We start from the raw sequence: 22374 nt of genomic DNA, 5'->3' as shown, positions 1-22374 counted from the left end.
CATAGTATATACATACATACATACATACATACATACATACATACATACATATGTATGTATATATGTATGTGTATATACATACATATATACATACATACATACATATATATACATATATGTATATGTATGTATGTATATATGGGTTGAGGACGTCATCTCGGGCTTTGGGATGAACTAGAGCAGAAAACACAGATTAACCGACAACCTGCAGCCTCTTCAGGACCTACTGGTTGGTTTGCTAAATAAAAAGTCTGCAAACTACCGCTTACTTGCACAAGAGCTTTGTGTCACTTAATCTATCAATCGATTGACTTATCGACCCGTTTTAAACTGTGACAGACAAGTAAAGTAGAAATGTGCTGGTTTGTGTTAAACTCAGTTACCAATTTTACCGTAACACCTCTTTAAAGTAAATTCACGGTGTTCCGGTGTGAAACACTCGGACAAAGTTAGATTAGATGTCCGCTAATGTGAATAGAATCCAGTCAGTCAGTATCAGAGAGAAATATTAGGAATTTAATACCAATCAGTCGTGTTTACATCCCAACAGCCGCCTGCTGGCTATGCTAACACGCTAGGCTAACACGCTAGGCTAACACGCTAGCTGCTGGCCATTGTTGTGAACGGAAATCAAGCGCTAACGTTAGCCGACAAGCTAACTAACGTTCGAAGGCTCAAATAAATGCGTCAGTTGTTGGTGTTAACCGTGATATCTACACAAACACACGACTGGCATTAGTTCGAACATCAGCAAAGTGAGAAATAGGCTCTAAAACCTCTGGTTTCACAGCGTTACCTGAGCATCTTTCGGGATTGTTTTCGGAGCGGACATTTTGATTTCGCCCCCCCGCCTTCACTTCTTCTTCTTCTACGGTTTCAGCTCACAGAAACAACGCAGCCTGCTTGTCGATGGGCGGCACGTCTCGCGAGATTATCATAATCAAACATCACTGACCACAGTGATGTTAGATTAAGTCTTAGAGTGGAGGGCTTTTTATACAACTACCTGATTTTCTCCCTAAAAGTTTTCTGTTCTCTTTATTTAGATTCAATGAAAGTAGTTAAATCTAATATTACTTTGTACACTCATGTCAGATTTGTCATTTAATTCGACCCCAACCAGAGCTTAAAATTACTTGTTTTGTATTTTTCTTTTTCATTTACGTCTTTTAGTTTAGTTTTAGTTTTTAATATTATTATTTATTTCCGTAAAATGACACCTTGTAATTTGCATCTTGTGTGTTTGGTTATGATTTTTAATTGTTGGATTTGTGTGATGCAAAACAAACAAACAAACAAAAAAAAGAAAAGAGTGGTGGAAGAAGTAGGCTACAACTCAAGTCCTGCTTTTAACATCTGATTTTAGTAAAAGTACAAAAGTATCATCAGCGAAGTTTAGGCCTACTTATTATAGTGTTGGGATGCAACTAAGTACATTTAAGTACTGTACTACTGTATTTCATTTTTATGTTACTTTATACTTTTATTATATTGTAAATTAAATATTGTATTTTTTTGCTGTCAGAAAGAGGAACCAGACCAGAGCTTTAACAACGGAGAGGCTGCAGGGGGCGCTACAGGTCAACACACTCTGACCTTCTAGTCTTCCTCAGTTTGGTGAATTCTGTCTCATACTCGAGCTTCTTCCTCTATTCTTGTGCTTTCACCTTAAAAACAAATATATAATAAAATAATTCCTGACCTATTGCAAGAAGAAGAAAAAAAATCTGCATTTAAAATAATTAAAAGTATTTTTTCAGCTTCATGTACTTCAGGTTGGTACAAGCTGCATGTATCGTTTCATTATTAGAAATATGCCAGAAACCAATGTGTGTGTGAAGAAGAAGAAAGGACAAAAATAAGAAGACGTGCGGCTCAGGGAGAAAACGAAACACGGCCCATCAACTTGTGTTGTGACATAATGTTTGACAATATCGAAATTAATATTGTTTTTGCAGTTTTCATGAGCATTTTCATAATATCACATTTTGGCAATATTGTGCAACACCTGCCAAGCTGACACATTTTACATAATAAGAAATAATTAATTGCTTTTTTGTGTCTCGTTTGTTTTTTTTAGATAATAAGGTATTATGTCAAGAGCCAGAGTGAAACTTGAAACAAATTTATAATTGCTAAAGTGCTTGAAACAGAACAATAAATTGTTACAAAGCCCAGGAAGAAGATCCAGTCAGTGCTGCATCTGGTTTGAATTACGGAGGCGATTAGGGGGCTTTGAGCCCCCCTAATTAAGACTTGGACCCCCCAAAAAACAGTTCAGGGGCGTCTTTCTGACCTGTAATTGTAAATATTACATCATGAAATACGATTTCAGACCATTTTCTAACCTTGACGTTAGTTGAACATCTTCATTAAAGTCCCGGCGTGCATCACACGCCACAGGAGACGCTGCAGGTTAATGTCAGTTAATAACTATGGAGCCTCTTTAATACACTTCAGAGTTTCGCATTTCTTTAACTGCCATGAGCCATCTGATGTTAACCAGCTGACACTGGTGCTTCGGCATGAGCAGTGAAACTGAGATATTAGAGATCATAGAGTTCATTATTTCAGTATTTTGTCTTAAGTCTTTCTACAGTAAGCATGATGTTGGTTTTCACTGTGGAATTCAGCAGTTTTACCTGCTCAGGTAGGGGAGACGCACACACAGAAACAAGCTAGAGTGATGACACTTAACCTGCACATGCTCAGTAGGATTCTCTCTCTGCCTCAGCATCATTTCACCTCAGCAGAAGTTTTTAAGAAAATACTGATTTTTGAGGTATGAAAGTAACTTTTTGGATGTGCAGCATTTTTCTTCTGGTGTCTAAAGTTTAAATGCCTACAAATTTAAACATACATAGATTTCATCTCTAGGTTACTGATTAACACTAACAAACTATGCTAGTTCAGTTGTGGCGAGCGGGCGTACAGGATTTTATCATGGCTGCAACATCGAGCCACATGGCCCGACACCTGGTGACCTCTGACTACAGAAGTTGTTCGGGGCCCCGAGTCTACAGACAGACTGCAGACAGTGGTTAAATAAGCAGGGATGTAGTAAGCATGGTAAGATGTTCACCCCTGGTTGTCACTGTATAATTCGCACCCTGGATGCAACCTCCCAAGCTGCAGCAGCAGTAGATTTAAAAACTCACCTGTCCCTGCTGTATTTTGTGTTTATGCAGCTGGAGACATTAATGTGAAATAGCTGATAAGAAATCGTCTCAAAAGGTCATAAGAGACGCTTCGTATTGCTTCAGACCAGCAGAGGACGAGCAGGTTTCAAGACGAATAAAGTCAGAGACGTTTTAAAGACTTTGTTTAAAGGTTCAGTGTGTAACATTTCTGAGGATCTATTGACAGAAATGCAATGTAAGATCCGTAACTATGTTTTCAGTGGTGTCTAAAGACCTGACATAATAAACCCTTATGTTTTTATTACCTTAGAATGAGACATTTATATGTCCATAACCGCGGGCACCCCCTTCAATGGACGTCGCCACGTTTCAGTGTTTGATCCTCATCCATCAACCTATGGACGTCTTTTCATTTCCCCGTGTCTCCAGGCAGAGGACATTTAGAGGAATCACCTTTTCTGACGGCTCTTTCAGAAGTGTGTCAAGCAGCTACAGACTCGTTTAATGTCGTTCAGAATTTTTCAAAGTAAAAGATCCAATACTGCATTACAGTAAACAAGCTTCTCACGCTTTTATTTTGTAGGCAAAACCACTAAAGAGGAAGTGATTGTGTGAGTAACTGTAGCTGTCATGACTGAGATCTATTTCAGCAGCTATCAAAGCGCCATAATCTGACAGCGGGCCAGATATTACTGTTGGCGGCAGTTTTGGCGAGGGTCCATAATCACAGAGAGAATCAACGTGTTTCCCTTCTCAATGTTTGTCTAAACTTTATCTAATGTGGTTTATAATGGACTGTGGTGCAGAAACAGTGACAGTGTTTCACACTCATGTTATCTGTCAGTAGCCAAGTCACAATAACATGTGGTTTTACTGAACAATTAAGTAAATATCCAACGAAGGTTAAAGTCAAGGGAAACTGTTGCCCTTGACTTTAACCATAACTATGACCTGGATGACTGAGAATCTTCATAGACAATTAAATAAATACAATTTCTTAATAAATCTACCTAAAGAAACTTCATTTCTTGACTGACCACTGACACCTTTTGTCCTGTGTCAGCCACCGTAGCTGTCCTACGCTCTTTGAAAGGTTAGGGGGCAGTGGTAGACTGGACAGATGGTTGCAATTCACAACCCTCGCCACTAGATGGCACTAAATCTCACACACTGAACCTTTAAAGAAAGCTGATGAAGCTGTTGACTCACCACCACTTGGACCTGTGGAGATGGTACAGATTGTGTAGGACACCAACACACCCGTCTCTACTGTTATCTAATGTTCATCTTTCTAAACGTCTGCTGTCAAACATGACGTGATTTAAGACGAAGCCGGACGACCATGTGGGGTAAAAGAAAATATCACAAGTGCAGCTTTTAAAAAGCACTAAACCAGACGTGACCATATATGGACGAGAGGGTGGAGCTAGCTTGCTTAGCAAGGTGCTTCTGTGCTTTTTCAGCAGCGCTGGTTAAATGTACACAGAGCAGCGGATACGAGTCGCCTTTATCCTGATTGACAGGTCGCTATGGTAGCGACCTGTCAATCAGCTTGTAGCCCCGCCCTAAAGCCTCCCCTGCTTCCTGGTTCCTCTAAATGGGACCATAATTTACTAAATGAACATCACGCTGTGTTGAAGAAGACTTGAAACTAGCGACTGAGACCAGAAACTCATCAGGAAAGTGTTTACTGAGGGAATAAATCAGCTGAGAGGTAGAAACATTTTCTCACAGACTTCGATACAGTCATGATAATAATACTAAATTTGATTAGTAATCCACTTTATATTTTAGCAAATCCCAAAGTGCTACATGATGAAACAGGTAAGTGCTAAAACTAAAAACACAGACAGCATGAAAAAAAAAGATAAATCACACTTCTTTCTGCAGCCGGTGGAGTCGCCCCCTGCTGGCTGCAGGTTTAAGGCTTCACTCGTGGCAGCCGACGTTGCTTCCTGGTCCAGCACTGTCGCTGGACTTTCCAGTGCTCGAACGAGTCGTTTTGGGACACTTGACCTTCGAGCTGTTTTGTCATTTAGGTGCGAGGACGTGTCCGGTCAAGACAGATGGCCGCCCACCCTGAGTCATGGTTCTGCTCGAGGTTTCTGCCTCTTAAGGGAAGTTTTTCCTTGCCTCTGTCTCCTAGTGCTGCTCTTGGTGGGAACTGTTGGGCTTCTGTAAATATCATCATAGAGTACGGTCTAGACCTGCTCTTTATGAAAAGCGCTGTGAGATAACTGTTGTTGTGATTTGGCGCTATATAAATAAAACTGAATTGAATTGAATCTAAACGTCTGCACTCACCTTGTGGCTGCTGCAGGAGGGACGTGTCATCAGGCCTGAGCGACAGATCCAATCAGACTCTACCTGAAATGTTATTTCCTCACAATATTTTAGTCTTCTGTGTTGTTTAATTGTTAAAATATTTAAAGAGATGTAATAAGTCCTGTTTTGTTTTATTTGCAGGTGAGTCGGTATGTTTGTGTTTGTGTCACACTTTTACTTTCTAAAAAGTCTGATCAGTTCTCACAGCTTGAGTTCAGTTTACCGCTGATGTGGTTATTTCAGGTGAATAAAACTTTCACGCCTTCAACATGCAAACCTCGTATTATTAACACAAAATATGATCAATTAAAAAAGTTCTGCTGGATTATTTACATTAAACTGCACATTGCACACAACTGTATTCCAGTATTATTCTGAAATGCAGCATAATGAGTACTTTTACTTTTGGTTGGCTAATACTTTTGTACTTTTACTAACAGTTAAGTTTTGAATGCATTTACTTGTAGTAGAGTATTACTGTTACTGCAGTACTCCTTCCACCGCTGTGTCTTTGTTCTTTTACTTTCAGTTCAGGAAGCAGACGAACCGGCCGACCTCCAGGTGACCTCCCTGCTTCCTGTGTGTGTGTGTGTGTGTGTGTGTGTGTGTGTGTGTGTGTGTTGTAATAAACAGTCAGACTGAACGGGAATCTGACGACTATCTTTGTGGATCAGTTTTCCTGTAAATGGATCACGTTCTTGGATTTTAGTTGCAAAATTGAAAGGTTTTTCATTTTTATTTTATATATTTTTATTAAAACAGACCTGGGAGGGGATTTCTACCAGCAGCAAATAACCTAAAACATAACACGATCCTTTTATTTGTATTTCACATGAAACATGGAACAACTGACCAGCAGTGAGAGTTTGTCTCTTTTTAAAATTATGCATGTTTTACTGGCTTGATAATCACAACAGACTTATTATTATTATTATTATTATTATTGTTGTTGTTGTTATTATTGTTATTATTAGTCTACTTTGCAGAATCAGACCAGCAAAAAAAAATAAATGCATTAAGCCAACACTTAAAAATTCAATAAAATAGAAGCAAATTAGAAAAGTAAAATACAAAACTAATGGAGCTGTTTTACATATTTTATTAATTTGTTTTTGACTTGTTTTTATCTCATTTTTATTACATTTTAATCGAATTGAATCAACCAAAGGCACAAAAATGCAATAAGAGTTGTTAATTTTCATCAGTCAGTCAAACACTGGCACCAAAAACAAAGAATATTTAATATAAAATACATAACCTAAATTGAGCAAATCGGAACGTGAGAGCATTTTTTTAACTTGACATAAAAATAATAAATCCATAAAACATTTTACAATCTACATAAAGCGTTTCTGAGAGCGGAAACCAAAAGAATAAATTCAGAACTTTAAAAACTCATCGACGTGTAGTTATTTAAACTTCAACCTGAGTAGAAATTTGATTTAAAACATATTAAAATTTTTATTTGACATTGAATTGAACCATAAAACGCTGGTTTACTTCATCCAGAGTTAGAAGAAGTATTTAGATATTTTACTTCAGTCAAAGCAGCAGTACTGAAATACTACAATAAAAGTACAAGTCCTGAATCCACAATTGTATTTTATTTATTTTATTTATAAGGACATTAACAGTTCTGTGAACGTCCCTCTGAAATGTGTAATAAGGCAAAAGTAATAAGCAGCACAAAATAGTTGTACTCAAGTAAAGTACAAATGCCTCAAAATAGTACTTAAGCAGCCGACAGTACTACAGTAATTGTACTTCCCACTTTCACACAAGAGAGCGACTGCACGCCTCTGAGGAAATAATAAAACAAAAATAAACACACACGCAGTTTTATTTCCTTCAAAGGCCGTCTGATGATAATACCATGATAATAATAATAATAAATTATTATTGTGTTTTATCCTTCAAAACATTTCGCCCTAAAATGTGCAGCTGCCTATGAAAAGATTAACCTGGGTAAAGTTTTCACTTTTATTTATTTCCTGTTCTTTGCTTTCATATGTAAAAAAGAACAATTTTAATAATTTAAATGATTAAACTCATTTTTAAACTCATATATATAAACTGTGATATAAACTTGGTTTAAAATCAGATTGATATGTTTTAATTAACATTGTCATCCTGAATTAAGTGATAGAAAGTCGGTTTATATCATTAAAACTCCCAATTAAAGAGGGAGAGAGATGAAGAAACATCTTTAACAAAATAAATATGTTTCTCCTTAAAATTAAATCACCATAATCAATTAAAAATATTTATTTATTTTTTAAAATATTTTATTATTATATAATAAAATATATCTTAATAACATAAATAATTATAGAACTATGTGTAAAATAAAAAGGAAAACAATAGTTCCAGCTGCATTACTCTGTTGTGCAAACACTCCTAGTTATAAATATAAAATCGACACAATATAAAAGTGTTAAAGAATAATAAGGAATATGAAAAGACCCTAATGTGTAAATTTTAAATAGACAAGATATAAAATGTGATTTTAAAACAGATTTCAATGTTTTGTTTGACACTAAAAAAGTTTAAGACATCTTAAAGTCACTTTCCAGGATGTGCTTTTCCTATTTCTTTAGTGTTTGTTGACCTGCTGCTGCTGTAACTGCGGGATTAATAATGGATTTCTGAAATGAATTACATTTAATAGCTTTTGTTAATTAGTTCTTAACTGCATTATTATTATTATTGTTGTTAAACTGACAGATCAAATCAATAAACAGAAGAGTATAAATAAATAACCTGCCCTCACTGACTGACGACATTTCTCTCGTCTCTTCCTTTGAAATGCAGCAGCGGACTGTGATGCAAATGCAGGCCGATAGAGGAGACTGCAGGCCGGGGGGGGGGGGGGGGGAGGACCGGAGGGAGGACCGGAGGGGGGGGGCGTGCTGCTTTTTATTTAATTTAATACAGCGGATCAATAGAGTTTGGTAACAGGTGGTTTGTGCTGTGTGATGGTTGTGAGGATGAAGAAGATGAAGAAGTGGTGGTGAAGAGAGAGAGAGAGAGAGAGAGAGAGAGAGAGAGAGAGAAAGAGAAGGGGGGAGATAAGCGCAATAAAAGTGCCCATGTGACTGTTGCAGCTTTTAACGAGCAGCTGATGGAGGAGCCGCGCAGAGAGAGAACAGGTGGAGGTGTGGACAGGTAGAGAGAGAGAGAGAGAGCATTCACAGTGAAGCTCACTTTACCTGTAGGTCAGGTGAGAGGGAGGGAAGAGAGAGGCAGGCTGGATCCGCACTATGCTGAGGGAGTCCCCTCACCTGGAAAGATGTACGTGAGCTACCTGCAGCTGGATAAGGACCCGGCGATGTACCCGCACCAGAACCCGGTGTCCCGCCACCCGGGCCTCAGCCTCAGCCCGCAGAACTTCGCGGTCCCGGCCCCGCCGCAGTACCCGGACTTCTCCAGCTACCACCACCACCACCACCACCACCCCGGCCTCAACAACGAGCTGCACGCAGCCCAGCAGGCCGGCCCGGGGCCCGGCGGCTGGAGCCCGGCATACCCGCCTCCTCCGCCGCGGGACGAGTGGTCGTCGCACCATTACGCAGCGGCGGCAGCGGCCGCCGCGGCCGGGGGGCCTCCCGCGGTGTCCACCGTGTCCGGCCCCAGTTTGGGCTTCAGCCCCCCGGAGTTCACCGGACAGCCACCCGCGCTGATGCCCACGTCCCTGAACGCGTCGGCGGGACAGCAGTCCCCCGGATCCCCGCAGAGGAGGAACCCGTACGACTGGATCCGACGCAGCTCCGTACCGCCCACCAACCCCAGTAAGACCCTGACCGGGACCACACACCTGCTCCTCTTATTTTAGCAATTTATCTGATGTAGGCTGATACTTCTGCGCTGTTGAACATGTTTTATATGAGAATACTAATAAAATAATTAATTTAATTAGTTAAAATAAGTTTTGTCACTGAACTAAAAAGTGAGCGTGCAGTTTTATTCTGACAGACTGTTCAACATTTTAATATGAGGCAGATAGCTGAAGCTGTGATACTCAAATGTGTGGACATGCGTAGATAGCAGCAGCAGCAGCAGCACTTTTATTTTAAAGAACGTGGCCGAAGTTGTTTCAGCCTGAAAACTGACTGCAGGGGAAATTTATGACTTTTCTTCACGTCACATGAACGTTTTTATACATTTTATAATGAGCATGTTTGAAACTGCAAAGAAAGCACGGAGCACATTTATAACACAGAAGCAGCATAATAATAGCAGCTGTTTGTATCAGATTTATGACGTGACAGGTGCGAGCAGGCAGAAACCTGATTTTCTATTTGAAGCCATTTTCCATCAAACTGCTTTATGTCATTTTATTTGCATTTTTCTGAACATTTCCTGCTTCTTCCATTTATCTGGGGATGTTTTTCTTCATCTGGGGTTTTATGTCGTGCTATCACCTCATTTATCCTCAAATACCTGCAGCTGTGAGTCAGTAATATCTCCGAGCTGCAACCAGGGAATTTGAAATATACGGCGATGTTCACGGTTTCCTGTCCCTGGATGAAGGGTGACATGTTCCCACCGGCCCCGCCGTGCCGTCCTGTCGCGGATCGGGCGTGTGAAGCCGGTTTGAAGCCCTTGTGATGCAAATGTTCCCCCCCAGCTGGACGTGACTCCGGGCAGCTGCTCGGCCTTTGTCCTCAGCTTGTCTCTGGGCGGAGAAGACAAGAGTTTACAAGACAGTTCCCACTTTGAAGTGCGAAGTGTGACCTGACTGTGTGTTTGGGGGGGGGGCCTCACCTGGATTTTATCCCACAAGGTGCAGCCACATCTGTTACTTCAGTAAAATACTGCATTAAAGTAAAAGTACAAAAGTATTAGCATCGGAATACGGTTGTATCTAAAAGTGCTTCTTCTGCAGAGTCATATATACAGAAAAATCATCTTCTTGGTGATTTCATGTTGCAGCTGAGGAAGGTGGAGCTCATTTTAATGATCCTTTACATTCTGCTGGCATGTAGGTGTCATTCGCACCGGGGACCCCGGAGACCCCGGAGACCCCGGAGACCCCGGGGACTCAGTTTAAAAAGCATAATTTGCGTCTTTGACTACTTAGAAAAAAGCCAGATAAATCTAATTAATTATTATTATTTATTATAATTTGTTAAAATTACTTTGAAAAATATCTTGCACCAAGAAACGTTAACTAACAAATGTAAATGTTTTGTGAAAGGTTTATTTGCACGAGAAGAAAAAAATAACTTAAGCTAAAACACAAGCTGCTGATTTCTGCATTAAATTCTGTTATATTTTAAATCGTCACATGATAACTGAATTTTGTGTTTCGTTTTATATAAATAAAGACATCTGCACCATAAATTAGTTCAGAAAATTTCTCCAGAATGCAGGAAATTAAATGTTGGACCCTCCACCTCATATATTTCAGCATTAAATATCTCTTTAAATTAATATATCTTCTCCTCTTGGTCTCCTGAGAAGTTTTATCTTTATCCTTATTAATACACAATCATGTATTTTATTTATAAATGTATATATTATTATTATTATTAATGTGAATCTGCAAAGTAATTAAAGTTCTCAGATACATGTGGTGAAGTTAAAAGTAAAGTATTTCCATCTGAGCTTTTGGGAGTAGAAGAAAATACTCAAAGTACAAACACATCAAAACTGTGCTGAAGTACTTAGTTATTTTATTCTAGTATTGGCTAAATAGAAATACTAAAGATGTGTCATCATGACAAGAAGCTGGCTGTGTGGGCGTCGTGGCGAAGAGAAGCAGAGGAACAGACCGGCGTTCAGTTGTTGGTGCAGCTTCAGGGCGCTGAGGCGGCTCGCTGCAGGGCTGGTCAGCGGCACTAGGTGGCGTGCTGCGTCTCGTGCGCTTGCTTGAGCTTTTGCTCAGTCTGTTGACTTCCTGGTCTTTGATCGTAAGCCTTGGCTGTTTAACAAATGCACGCGCACAGCTGTCCACGAGGGGGCGCTTTAAGGCGCCATATGTATTTACAACAGTGCCGAAACTCCACCGGTTTGGTCAAAGTCTTTCAAATCCTCACGCTGCCCATTTTTTCCCGCTTCAAACACATAAACTCTGAGGACACAATGTTCACCTGCTGCCTGATAGATCCCGCCCACTGACAGGTGCCATGGTGACCAGGTAATCAGATATTCACCTCACCTGTCAGTGGTCATAAAGTCACGGCTGGTCGGTGAACATCATGCGCTTTTGTAAACCTGCAGATGCTATAAATTGTTGTCACTGCTTTGAGAATGACTAATTCCTTTAAACTTACGATATGTAGAAACTCCACTGTTAAGTAGTCTAATGTCGTTTGTTTGTAGTTAAATGTTCTTTGTTGTTGTTGGTGTTCATATTTGTAACTGTGCTCTGTCAACATGCTGCTATTCTGAGATCATCTGGTTAAATAAAAAATATCATGATCTTTTTGTAACCCTGACCAAGTACTTTTGGTTCCTGAACGTTTCACCATGTTAACAACAAAAAAAGCAAACGTTTTATTTTGAAAGTCTAACCGGGCGTTGCACATTCATTTTTGAACAGGGTACCCAGGGTGTTAAAAAGCGTCCATATGTGACGAGTTGTTGCCTAAACCTGACCAAACCACCACCTTTTCACGTTAACCATCTGATAAACGTCACGTGACGCACGGCCCGCCTGTCGCTGGACTGGTTCTTGCACACGCGTCTTTTCAGGACACTTGAAAATCATCCTGCTTTGGCTTTTAGGTATGAGGTGTTTCTTTCATCTTGCATAACGTGAAGATGATAATACTGCTGATACATGAAGCTGCAGACTTCTGCACCTTGTAAATGCAGGACCTTATTTTTACACTACTGTATTGGTACTTTTACTTAAAAAGGATGTGAGTACTTCCTGCACCGCTGAGGACAGATATCTTCGTGACGCCACGAAAGGAAACTGTCGTATAAAAACACTGAATGAAGTGTTTTTCATCACATGAGATGAAACCCTGTTAATAATAAATAAAGCCCCAGATCTCTTAACGTTACCGGTCAAATGTTTGTTTGCTTTTTCAGGCACTTCCGTCTGAATTATACGGCCACGTCGGGGATCTTTCAGGAAGACCAGAGTTTCCCTGTCATAATTACTGACTTCTCAGAATCTATTAATTACAGCAACTTCCACTTAACATGAGAGGAAACAACTTTAACGTTTATGAGTGAAAATATATCTATTCATTCCAATTTTCCCCCTAAAAAATCTCACACAGCTCGTACTGTACCCTGACAGGACACCGTGGTCGTGTCCTCAGCGCTGTTTCAGGGAACAAATGTGGGTTTTTAAAGGCAGATTCTGATATTTTTTACGGGTATAAATGATTTATTTAAACACTTTAAGGCCAAAAACATACAGTTAAATGAAGAGATTTTGTATTTTCTTTCCCTCGTGGAACATTTTGAAAAGTTACAGAAAGAAATACAGAGACAAAAGAAACATTTTACAGACTTTAAAGGAACAGTTCAACAATTTTGGGATCTGTATTTATCCTCTCAAACTTGTTCTGTTGCCGTAAATGTGTCGGCAGTTTAATGTGTGGGTCTCTTAGTGTCAGCGGCAGAAGGTAAAACATCTGTTTATGGTGTTCAACCCGGACAAATGTCTCAATTATAATAAAGTAGGAAACGCTCTCTAAATGAGAAGCTTTCCTTCCACAGAGCCGGTTCAAGCAGTTCATTAGGACCCATAAAGACCTCTGAAGACTGTAGTAAGTGTGACGTCAACGCATCCTCACACCCGACTCCTCACATGTTGACTCTTGGTCAAGGCCCTTTGGCGTCGCTTTTTAACGCCCTGGGTACCCGTTTAGAGTCATTTTTAGACGTTTAGGGCTCCACGGTGAAGCAACGCTCCGCATCAACAAATATGGAACGTAATAAATAAAAACGACACATCACCATTTTGAAACCGCACATTATTAAAGTTGTGAAACGTTGCAGTTTGGTTAGGTTTAGGAAGAGATCACGGTTTGGGTTAAAATAACCACGTAGGTCAGTTAACACTAAGTTAACTTGCAATTAAATGGGGGTAAAATTGTAAACGTGCGGCTGGTGAAGGCTTTTCAAATGTTAATCGATCTAATGGATCACATTCTGATCGTTAAACGAGTCACTTCACTCGGGTTGTGACGCTCAAACACATCGACCCACCGTGTTACAGCCGCTGGTTTGGCCGCTAATAAAATTTACTTCAAACCACGGGGCACTTCCTGTCGGCTCGGAGGCATTGCGAGGCAACCCAGCCGACCAATCACAGTCCTTACGGTCCGCGTCGCCCCGACGTGTAGTTACATTTTTGAGAAGGAGCACGTCAGGCTACGATTGGATGCAGAAGTATAAATCAGGTACTAAATGAAAACAGACCTCGAACTGGCTGCAGCGACTAGCTAGAGCATTCATTATTTTTGCAGCGGTAAACTAAGGCTTTTCTCTTTCGCGCCATCACGTTGTATGCTCGTGGTGATGTCATCACGCTAAGTTACTTACGGTGAAAGACGGTTCGATAACGCTTGGCGGTATGAGAGGACTGCCCCGAACTGGTCGAAGGAGCTCGTTGTTTGCATGATTAAATTTAAATCTAATTAAAATAAAAAACGTAGTAGGTAGTAATTATTATGGTTCATTGGCTTATGTAGCCTTTTGGTTTAGGTTGGACGGGTTGGATATGAAGCATCTGAAGATAATCCAAGAAATGACATCATAATAAGCAAAAAATACCAAACTGGTGGCCCATTTATACTGAGTTCAAAGGGTTAATGACGTAAAGTACTTGTTTTAAGTCAAACCTAACCAAGTAGTTTTGCTGTTACTCATCACACGTTACTTGACACAATACTGCAGTATTTTCAGTTTGGTCGTGGATACTATATGTATTTATAGTGTTTAACTTGTACAGCTTCTGTTTATTTCTATTCTTATTTAATATACTTCTAATAATTAGTTTTTTTTTCCGTTGTGCTGCTGCAACACCTGAATTTCCCCTGCGATCCTCAATAAAGGATGATTTTATCTTATTAATATAACCTTCAGCAGCAAAATACAGTTTACTGCTCAATCAGTCAAATATCACAGGTGTGCAGCTCTTTCAGTTCATGCCTGAATGTCTGAAATGAGACGTTAGCTTAGCATAAAGGCTAGTAGCTGGCTCTGTTTTTAGCTCAGAAATACAAAACTATTTCTTGTGGTAACTGAGACAGCTGGACCTCTCTCTCTCTCTCTCTCTCTCTCAGACAGACTGGAGAGCTTTTTGATTTACGTTCCTTCATTAGCGTCTCGTCTCTCGCTGCCCTTTATCAGCCGACGGAGAATCAAACTGTTGGTTTTTACTTTCTGACAAATGAAGCAGAAACTCGACAGTTCACACAGATGTCTTCCCCCCGAAACTAAAATGTTTGAGTTGTAATTCGCCCTGGTGACCGATTAGAGGACAGGCGGCGTGTGTGTTTAAAGAAGAGGCACATCACTTATTTAACTCTTGTGTGTTTAGCGTTAATATTGAATCAGAGCGTGTTAATGAGAGCTGAAGGCCTTTTAATTAACTTTAACTGTCTGTGTGTGGGAAATGTACCTTCCCGATGTAAACATGCATTCATTCATAGGCAGGTGACTGAATCTGATCAGTCAGTCATGACCAACAGGGCTTCTTTTATGGTTTTGGCTGCTCGGTTTGTTGGGTTAGGTTGTATGAAGAAGTGTGACCTTTATACAGCAGTGTAGAAAGTAAAGGTGTGAAAGTACATCCAATAAAGTGCTTGTTTTTGGGCTCAGATTGTTGTCTGACAGCTTTTTGTTCAACCAGAAACGGTCACTATATCGCTCTCATCAAAGTCACCAAACTCCATTGATAAAAACAGTCGTTTTACCTCTCTGGGCTACCGCTGCCTTGATCGGTTAGTTTGTGTTACTTTAGCGTTTTTAACCCTTTAAAACACATATTTACACAAATTAACCAAACCAACAAAGTCGCAAATTAACCCAAACAATCAAACTGACTGAGGCAGATGTAAACCAGCAACTCCCGTGTTCTACAAGGTAAAATTACTGTTTTTATCAATAGAGTTTGGCGGCTTTGGCGAGAGCGATATAGTGACCGTTTCTGGTTAAACAAAAAGGATCTTACTCTTTAAAAAAAAGTCTCTCTCTGTAGGGATGCGACAGAGAAATGTCTCCAAGCGCGGACGAGATGTTGGGTTGAAGTCGACTTATAGAAATGTATAGAAATGTAATTATTTGGCTTTTGCCCAAAGCGACGAAAGATCAATAATAAGCATACAAGAATTAGTATCCCAAATCAATCATGGCGGGAAACCGTATACAGACTTTTTTCTGGTGAGGACTGACTGACAGCATCAGAAATATTCTCTATCAACTCTACCTTAAAGTTATTTAAACGTTTTCAGATAAAACAAAGTTTTGTGAGTGTGAAAGACAGATCTGTACGTTTAATAAAATGGTCATTTGTGCAGCTCATTCATTCAGTTTTAACAGCTGAACCCTCTGACGGCGTTGAGGCTCAACAGTAACTCATGAACATTGAGTCCATAAATGAATAAAAGCAGATATGGTGCAGTTTATGCAAATGCAGCCGAGGCAGGTTGTATATTTGAATACAGGAGTCGGGTGAGAACACACAGCTCCACGAGTCTGTCCGAGCGCTGACGTCACTTTATGTGAGCTGTTTATAACTCATAATATAAAATACTATGACTCCATATACTTCATTCACATTTTTACATACTAACAGCTGGTGTGATTTTGTGCTGTTGAAGTGGAATCATTAAACAGGGAAGTGTTAAGACTTCCTGAAGCCACAAAATTAACTAAATGAATGAAAAACTCCCGCTGGATCTCGCCGACGCCGTCTGCGAGGAAAGAAAAACAAAATGTGGCCTGTAGATGTGATTTAAGCAAAGTCACAATGATTAGAAAAATCTTTTCAGACACGTCTACAGTTACGCTAACTGTGTTTTCATTGTGGGTCATTGAATAATAGAGAAACCGGCGAGTTTGGAGGATCGTGTCTTTTTCCAGTCTTTCCCAAAACTAAAAGAACAAAATTGTAAATAAGGAATTAAACGGTGTGTTCGCCTGCTGCAACTTATGCTGCCCCATTGTCCCATTGGATGCTACTAAATGCTATATGAGAGTTTAAGCTAATGTTACCCACTTTGTCCTTCTCTTAAATCACAGGATTACAGATAGATACTTCATATATAAACATTTTTGAGGATTGTCTCTTTTATTAGTCTTTCCCAAAAACAAAAAAGAACAAAATTGTGATTAATGGATTATTAAACAGTGTGTTTACCTGCTCTGACATAAGCTGCTAATGTTAGCAGGCCTGGCTAACTAGCTTACTGCCCTGTATTTGGGAAAGTTTACCCAAGATCACTTTGCCAAACTCAGTGGTGTGTGCACCTGGACTAGTTCCTGCACATAATGTCCTGTAAAACCAACAGAACAGAATTAAAGAATTAAAGAAATGAGATATAATATGTAAAATGAAAACACTTTTTGATTGATATCACTCTCAGGTCCGAGTTTAAAATAATGCTACAGCCCAGACACATTTAGCTTAGCTTAGCACAAAGACTGGAAAAAGGGGGGAAACAGCTAGCCTGGCTTTTTTCAACTCTTTATTGAACATGTTAAAAGACAACAACAAAAACTGAATAAAAATAAACAATCAACAAAAAAAGATCATCATGGTCCAAATAACAGTCATGTTCAAAGGGGATAGGAAGAAGTTAGAATAACTTTTCACTGATATGTTTTAACTACTTAAACTATGTAACTTACCTAAACTTAACTAAATAAAGATCAAAAAAGAAAATCACTGTTCCAGCTCATATCCATCAAGGATTCGTTTTTAAAATATAAATTTCAATAAGTTTTTACATCATTTTAAATCATTATTGCTGTTGTTCCACAGGATAACACCCTGGGTTGTTACACAGTGGAACTTAATTGTTCGAATTAGCGGTCTGCTAAACTTTGATATTCCTCCTGAAATTGTACGTGTTTTCTCGTAGTTGAAAAAGCTCTTGGATATTTCTAGGCATTTGGTTATTGTGCGCTCCAAAAACTATTTGAATAGTTTTGTTGTCAAGTTTGTTTTGCTTTCTTTAAATACATAGAAAAATCCAGAAATAGTCCAGCACATAACCCCCAAAGCACAATGTGTCCGTTTTACAGAGTAAACAAACGAGATATACGCTGTTAATCAATAAGCTGTATAAGTGCTGGTTGGTGGATCCCGTTACCTTTGGGCAGAGCCAGGCTAGCCGTTTCCAGTCTTTATGCTAAGCTAAGTACACCAGCTGTAGTTTTATTTTAAAACATACAGATGTAACAGTGGAATAACGTGAACATCTAGCGCTCCGCAAGAAAGCCTTCAAGCAATGCTGACCTACTGGCAGAAATATTTAAAAGAACGCCACAAAGATGGACGAATTCCTGAATGGATGCTACATTTCCCACAATGCAATCTGACTGTGTCTTTCATTACACCATGCCCGCCTGGTAAATTCCACACCTTTAGTTTAGTTTGTAACTCGGACTTTCAGTTTTCTTCATTTCCTTCATCTTCGAGTTATCCGAGCTGAGGTAACTCTGATGACATCACTATGACGTCATCAGGACTGGAGGAAACTGAGAAAACTGATTTTCATGTTTGTGACGCCGCTTTACGTTTACAGTGCAGCAGGCAGCAACCCGAGACACAATGCAGGTTTCACCTGTAGGTTTCGTTAACCTGATTATGTTTCCGTGTTTTACAGACGGGAAGACGCGGACCAAAGACAAGTACCGGGTGGTTTACACCGACCACCAGCGGCTGGAGCTGGAGAAAGAGTTTCACTACAGCAAATACATCACCATCAGGAGGAAGGCGGAGCTCGCCACAGCGCTGGGCCTGTCAGAGAGACAGGTGATTTTACTGCACTGCTACTGTATCTTATATAAAGTAAAACTTAACAGGTTTGAGATTCAATGTAGTGACGAAAAACTGGACGTGATTATTATTAAATTTAAACTTCTATAACTCTAAAATTCTATATTTTTAAATAAAATTTGGAAATGTCCGCTGTTGAATGGATTGTGATAAAATGTGGTTCAGACGTTCATTTTCCCGTCTGATGAACTGTAATAACAGGTGATCCCTGTCTTTTAAACTAGCGCCACCATCAGGTCAACATGTTAATGTCTCCAACACTTTGATTTATGAGCAAAAACCTGCAGAACTAAAGATATTCCCATCAGCCTCAGCTGTACGCTGTGTTTACTGCTAATTAGCAAATGTGAGGGGCGTTTTTAGGGCTTAGCCTACCCAAAGTAAAGCAACAGTAAATGACCTTTACCTTTTACTTTTTCATCTTACATTTTATTTTCCATATAAATAAATGTATTATTTTTACTACGTACATTTTTTAAATCTCTTAACTTTATATTATTTATATATTTCTATATTTATGTTCATATAAGCACCAAAACACCAATGCAAATTCCTTATATGTGAAAATGTACCTCCTGTAAATGTAAACCTGATTCCGATTACTACTAATAAAAATAACAATAATGATGTTACTTCATTTCCTGCATTCTGGTGAAATCTGCACCAGTGTGTGGTGGAATGTTTTTATTTATATAAAGGAAAACACAAAATTGAGGTGGAAGATGACAATTCAGAAAGTTCAAAGTCAGTGCAGATCTCAGATCTGTTTCTCCTGTAACGCCATCACTGCTGAGTCAGGATTCAGTCTTCCCTCCTCTTTGTGTCTCTGTTTGGGGAAGTGACCTCTTTAAATGTGACTGTGGATCCTTTTCACCTCAATGAGAAGTGAATTCATTTAAATTCAGTGATAAACGCCTGGACTTTAACAGCTCCTGTGTTTCAGCAGCACAGATCTGTGTTCTCTGACAGGTGCAGAAAAGATAAAAAGTCTATCTGCCCTGTACTCTGAGGTAGTTTCCCCTTCAGACACAGAACCGTTTGGGCTGTACTGGATGAGACCAGGAGGTGGAAAACTAACTGATAACACTTCTGATCGGACAGAAATCAGGCCTAACCACGACTTTGACTGAGAAGCAACAAACTTTATATGTAGTAAATGTAAAGGCACGTAAAAGGGCTAAAGCATGCTAAAAACACGAACACTGTCCTTTAAAAAGACGTTGAAAAGTTTTTATATGTTTTCCTGAATCATTATTTTGTTTAAATATAAATTCATAACACCTTTTCTCCTGCACAAGGTGAAGATCTGGTTCCAGAACCGCCGGGCCAAGGAGCGCAAGATCAACAAGAAGAAGCTCCAGCAGCCAGCCTCCTCCACCACCACACCCACCCCTTCTACCGCCACCAACGGAGGCGGCGGCAGCGGCCTCCACGGAAACGGTGGGAGTAGTGCCGCCATGGTGACGAGCAGCAGCGGCGGCAGTAATGGGCTGCTGTCTCCTTCCTCTATGCCTTTAAACATCAAAGAGGAGTACTGAGGAGAAGAAAAATACGTGTTATTGGACGCTGACGTCGGGGATGTGGACTAAAGAAATTCTCCCCTACAAACTAAAAACTTTTGGCATCACATGCTGCCTCTTGCCGCCTTTCTGTCCGCCCTCTTCAAGCTAAAGCTCGAACGGGCTACCTCACTAGCAACAGAACTTTCTCCTTGTTGCAGATAATTCCTAACTGTGATTAGACATTTGCTTGCTGGGATGTCGCCAGGAGAAATGAAATCCAGGACTTTCATCACTCACTGACCTTCGAATCAGCTCTTCACTCTGCCAGATCCGCCGCCGGGTCCGTCGCTGCTGTTTGTCCGAACTTCCTTCAAACTCACAGAACTTTATTCTAAGTTCTAGCTGAGAACCCAGAGTTCCCAACGACACCTAAATGATGCACATGACATGCCAGAATATTTCCATTTGATGGAATCATGCAGCTATAAAAATATGTCTTGGCTTTGAATATTTCAGTGTAAACATCTTTTAGCTTCAACGAAGAGCTGCAGCAAGCATATACAGAATTTATACCATACTGTCTGACAGTGTGGAACATATATTTGTGTTTTTTAAGCTACCCGAAAAGGGATTTTCAGGTTAAATTCGCTTTGTGTTTTGCTTGATGATGATGCATTTATGAAAACAAACATCCTGCTTTGTTAAGAATTGTTTTCTCAGCCCATAGAGGAAAATAAAATCCAGTGACAGAATCCCTGTTTGCTTATGATCGTCTGTGGCTGCAGAACATGTGAACACTAAACCACAAACCTGCATTTAACTTTTCAAATATTTCTCTAAACATTCTCCTTAATGTTGCTGAACAGAGAAACTCAGGACAGAATGAGTTCATCACACAGGTTTATGTTCTGACCTCCAGCTTGAATTATTTAAACTTTGTTCCTGAGAAGTCAGGTTTTGGCGCAGACAGCTCTAAACACTACAATACCCATGAGCCTCGGCCGCCATTGCCATGGAGAAGAAGCCGTTCAGAGGCGTGAATCTGAGCAAAAGTGATTTCAAAACTCTTCAACGTAGTTACTGAACTAAAATTGACTGATTGTAAAATCAGCTCTGTGATTAGATGTTTCTTGCCAAAATGCACCTCATATGTTATGAATCCTTTGTACTGATGATTCAACCAGTTGTTTCATGCCGAACATTATCTTTGGGAAAAATGAATGGATATGAGCTTATAGTTAGGGCTGGCTCAGGTAGTCCTGAACCATCCCTTAGTTATGCTGCTATAGGCCTAGACTGCCGGGGGATTTCCCATGATGCACTGAGCTCCTCTCTCCTCTACTTTCTCTCCCTCTGTATGCAACCTCATCCCATTATTGCATGTTAGTAACACAACTTCTCCCCTTTCTGGTAGTCTTGTGCTTTCTCGTCTCTCTCCTCTCTCCTATCACTTCCTGCAGGTGTTTCTGGCTCTGGAGCTGTGGAGTCTGGATCTGTGGTTGCGGGTCACCTGCTGCCCCCGTGTTCCTGCTCGACACCCTCTGCTGCAACGACTATTGTTGCTAGTCCTGTTGTTATTATTGTTATTATAATCATTAACATTATGATTATTATCATTAACACTACTATAAATATCTGTACCATTTTTCATTTAGTCTATAGCAACATCACCTTTAATGTCTGTACCTCTGTGTGGATATTGTGTAGGCTGCCTCCCTCCCCTCTCTCTCTCTCACCCTCTCTCTCTCTCTCGCCCTCTCTCTCTCTCCCTCCCCTCTCTCACCCCCTCTCTCTCTCTCTCTCTCGCCCTCTCTCTCTCTGTCACCCTCTCTCTCTCTCTCACCCTCTCTCTCTCTCCCTCCCCTCTCTCACCCCCTCTCTCTCTCTCTCTCTGTCACCCTCTCTCTCTCTCTCTCCTCCCCTCTCTCTCTCTCTCTCTCTCTCTCTCTGTCACCCTCTCTCTCTGTCTCTCTCCCTCCCCTCTCTCACCCCCTCTCTCTCTCTCTCTCTCTCGCCCTCTCCCTATGAACAGGTCTATTGGAAAGATGATAAATTACACTAAACCTTAAAATCAACCATCAGCTCCCAAATTTTCCAGCTGAAACAGATGGACTTTTGGATTTAAGTTTTATGTTTTTTAAGGGAGGTTTTGTTGACTTTGTTGACCATCTGCTCAGCTGTCTTGTCATTAACACATATGGGGCCCGTTTCACCAAATTATATTTAATCTGGCACTGGCAGAAGAATAAATTATTCACATCAGTTACTTAAGTAAAAGTATCAGTACTACATTGTAAAAAATACTCAATAGAAGTTTTAAAAACAATTAAATAAAAGTACTAATTATTATTATATTACTAATTACTATTATTGAAACATTAACTTGTAAGAGGTGATTTCATGTGAGAGATGGAGCTAGTTTTTTTTTAACCTT

General features: G+C 40.0%; 2 protein-coding genes across 2 annotated transcripts in view; one reads left to right on the top strand and one right to left on the bottom strand.

Annotated features, from left to right (window-relative positions):
• taf9 (TAF9 RNA polymerase II, TATA box binding protein (TBP)-associated factor) overlaps positions 1 to 923 on the bottom strand; it is a 9636-nt gene extending 8713 nt beyond the window's left edge. Inside the window, exon 1 of the mRNA XM_038708897.1 lies at positions 797 to 923. Coding sequence (XP_038564825.1) covers positions 797 to 832 — 36 coding nt within the window. The 5' untranslated portion in view covers positions 833 to 923. The remainder of the gene's footprint in view (positions 1 to 796) is intronic.
• A 7722-nt stretch (positions 924 to 8645) lies between these two features.
• Positions 8646 to 19976, top strand: cdx1b (caudal type homeobox 1 b). The gene is made up of 3 exons (XM_038707478.1): positions 8646 to 9253; positions 18266 to 18414; positions 19737 to 19976. Exons 1-3 carry the CDS (start codon positions 8755 to 8757, stop codon positions 19974 to 19976), a joined length of 888 nt encoding a protein of 295 aa, XP_038563406.1. The 5' UTR covers positions 8646 to 8754.
• The last annotated feature ends 2398 nt before the right edge of the window (positions 19977 to 22374 follow it).

Source organism: Micropterus salmoides, unplaced genomic scaffold, assembly GCF_014851395.1.
Source record: "Micropterus salmoides isolate LMB-PRFRI ecotype aquatic unplaced genomic scaffold, ASM1485139v1 Ms_hic_scaffold_9, whole genome shotgun sequence".
Classification (NCBI taxonomy): Eukaryota; Metazoa; Chordata; class Actinopteri; order Centrarchiformes; family Centrarchidae; genus Micropterus; species Micropterus salmoides.
The sequence above is the reverse complement of the archived record's forward strand: the minus strand, read 5'-3'. Positions and strand labels throughout refer to the sequence as shown.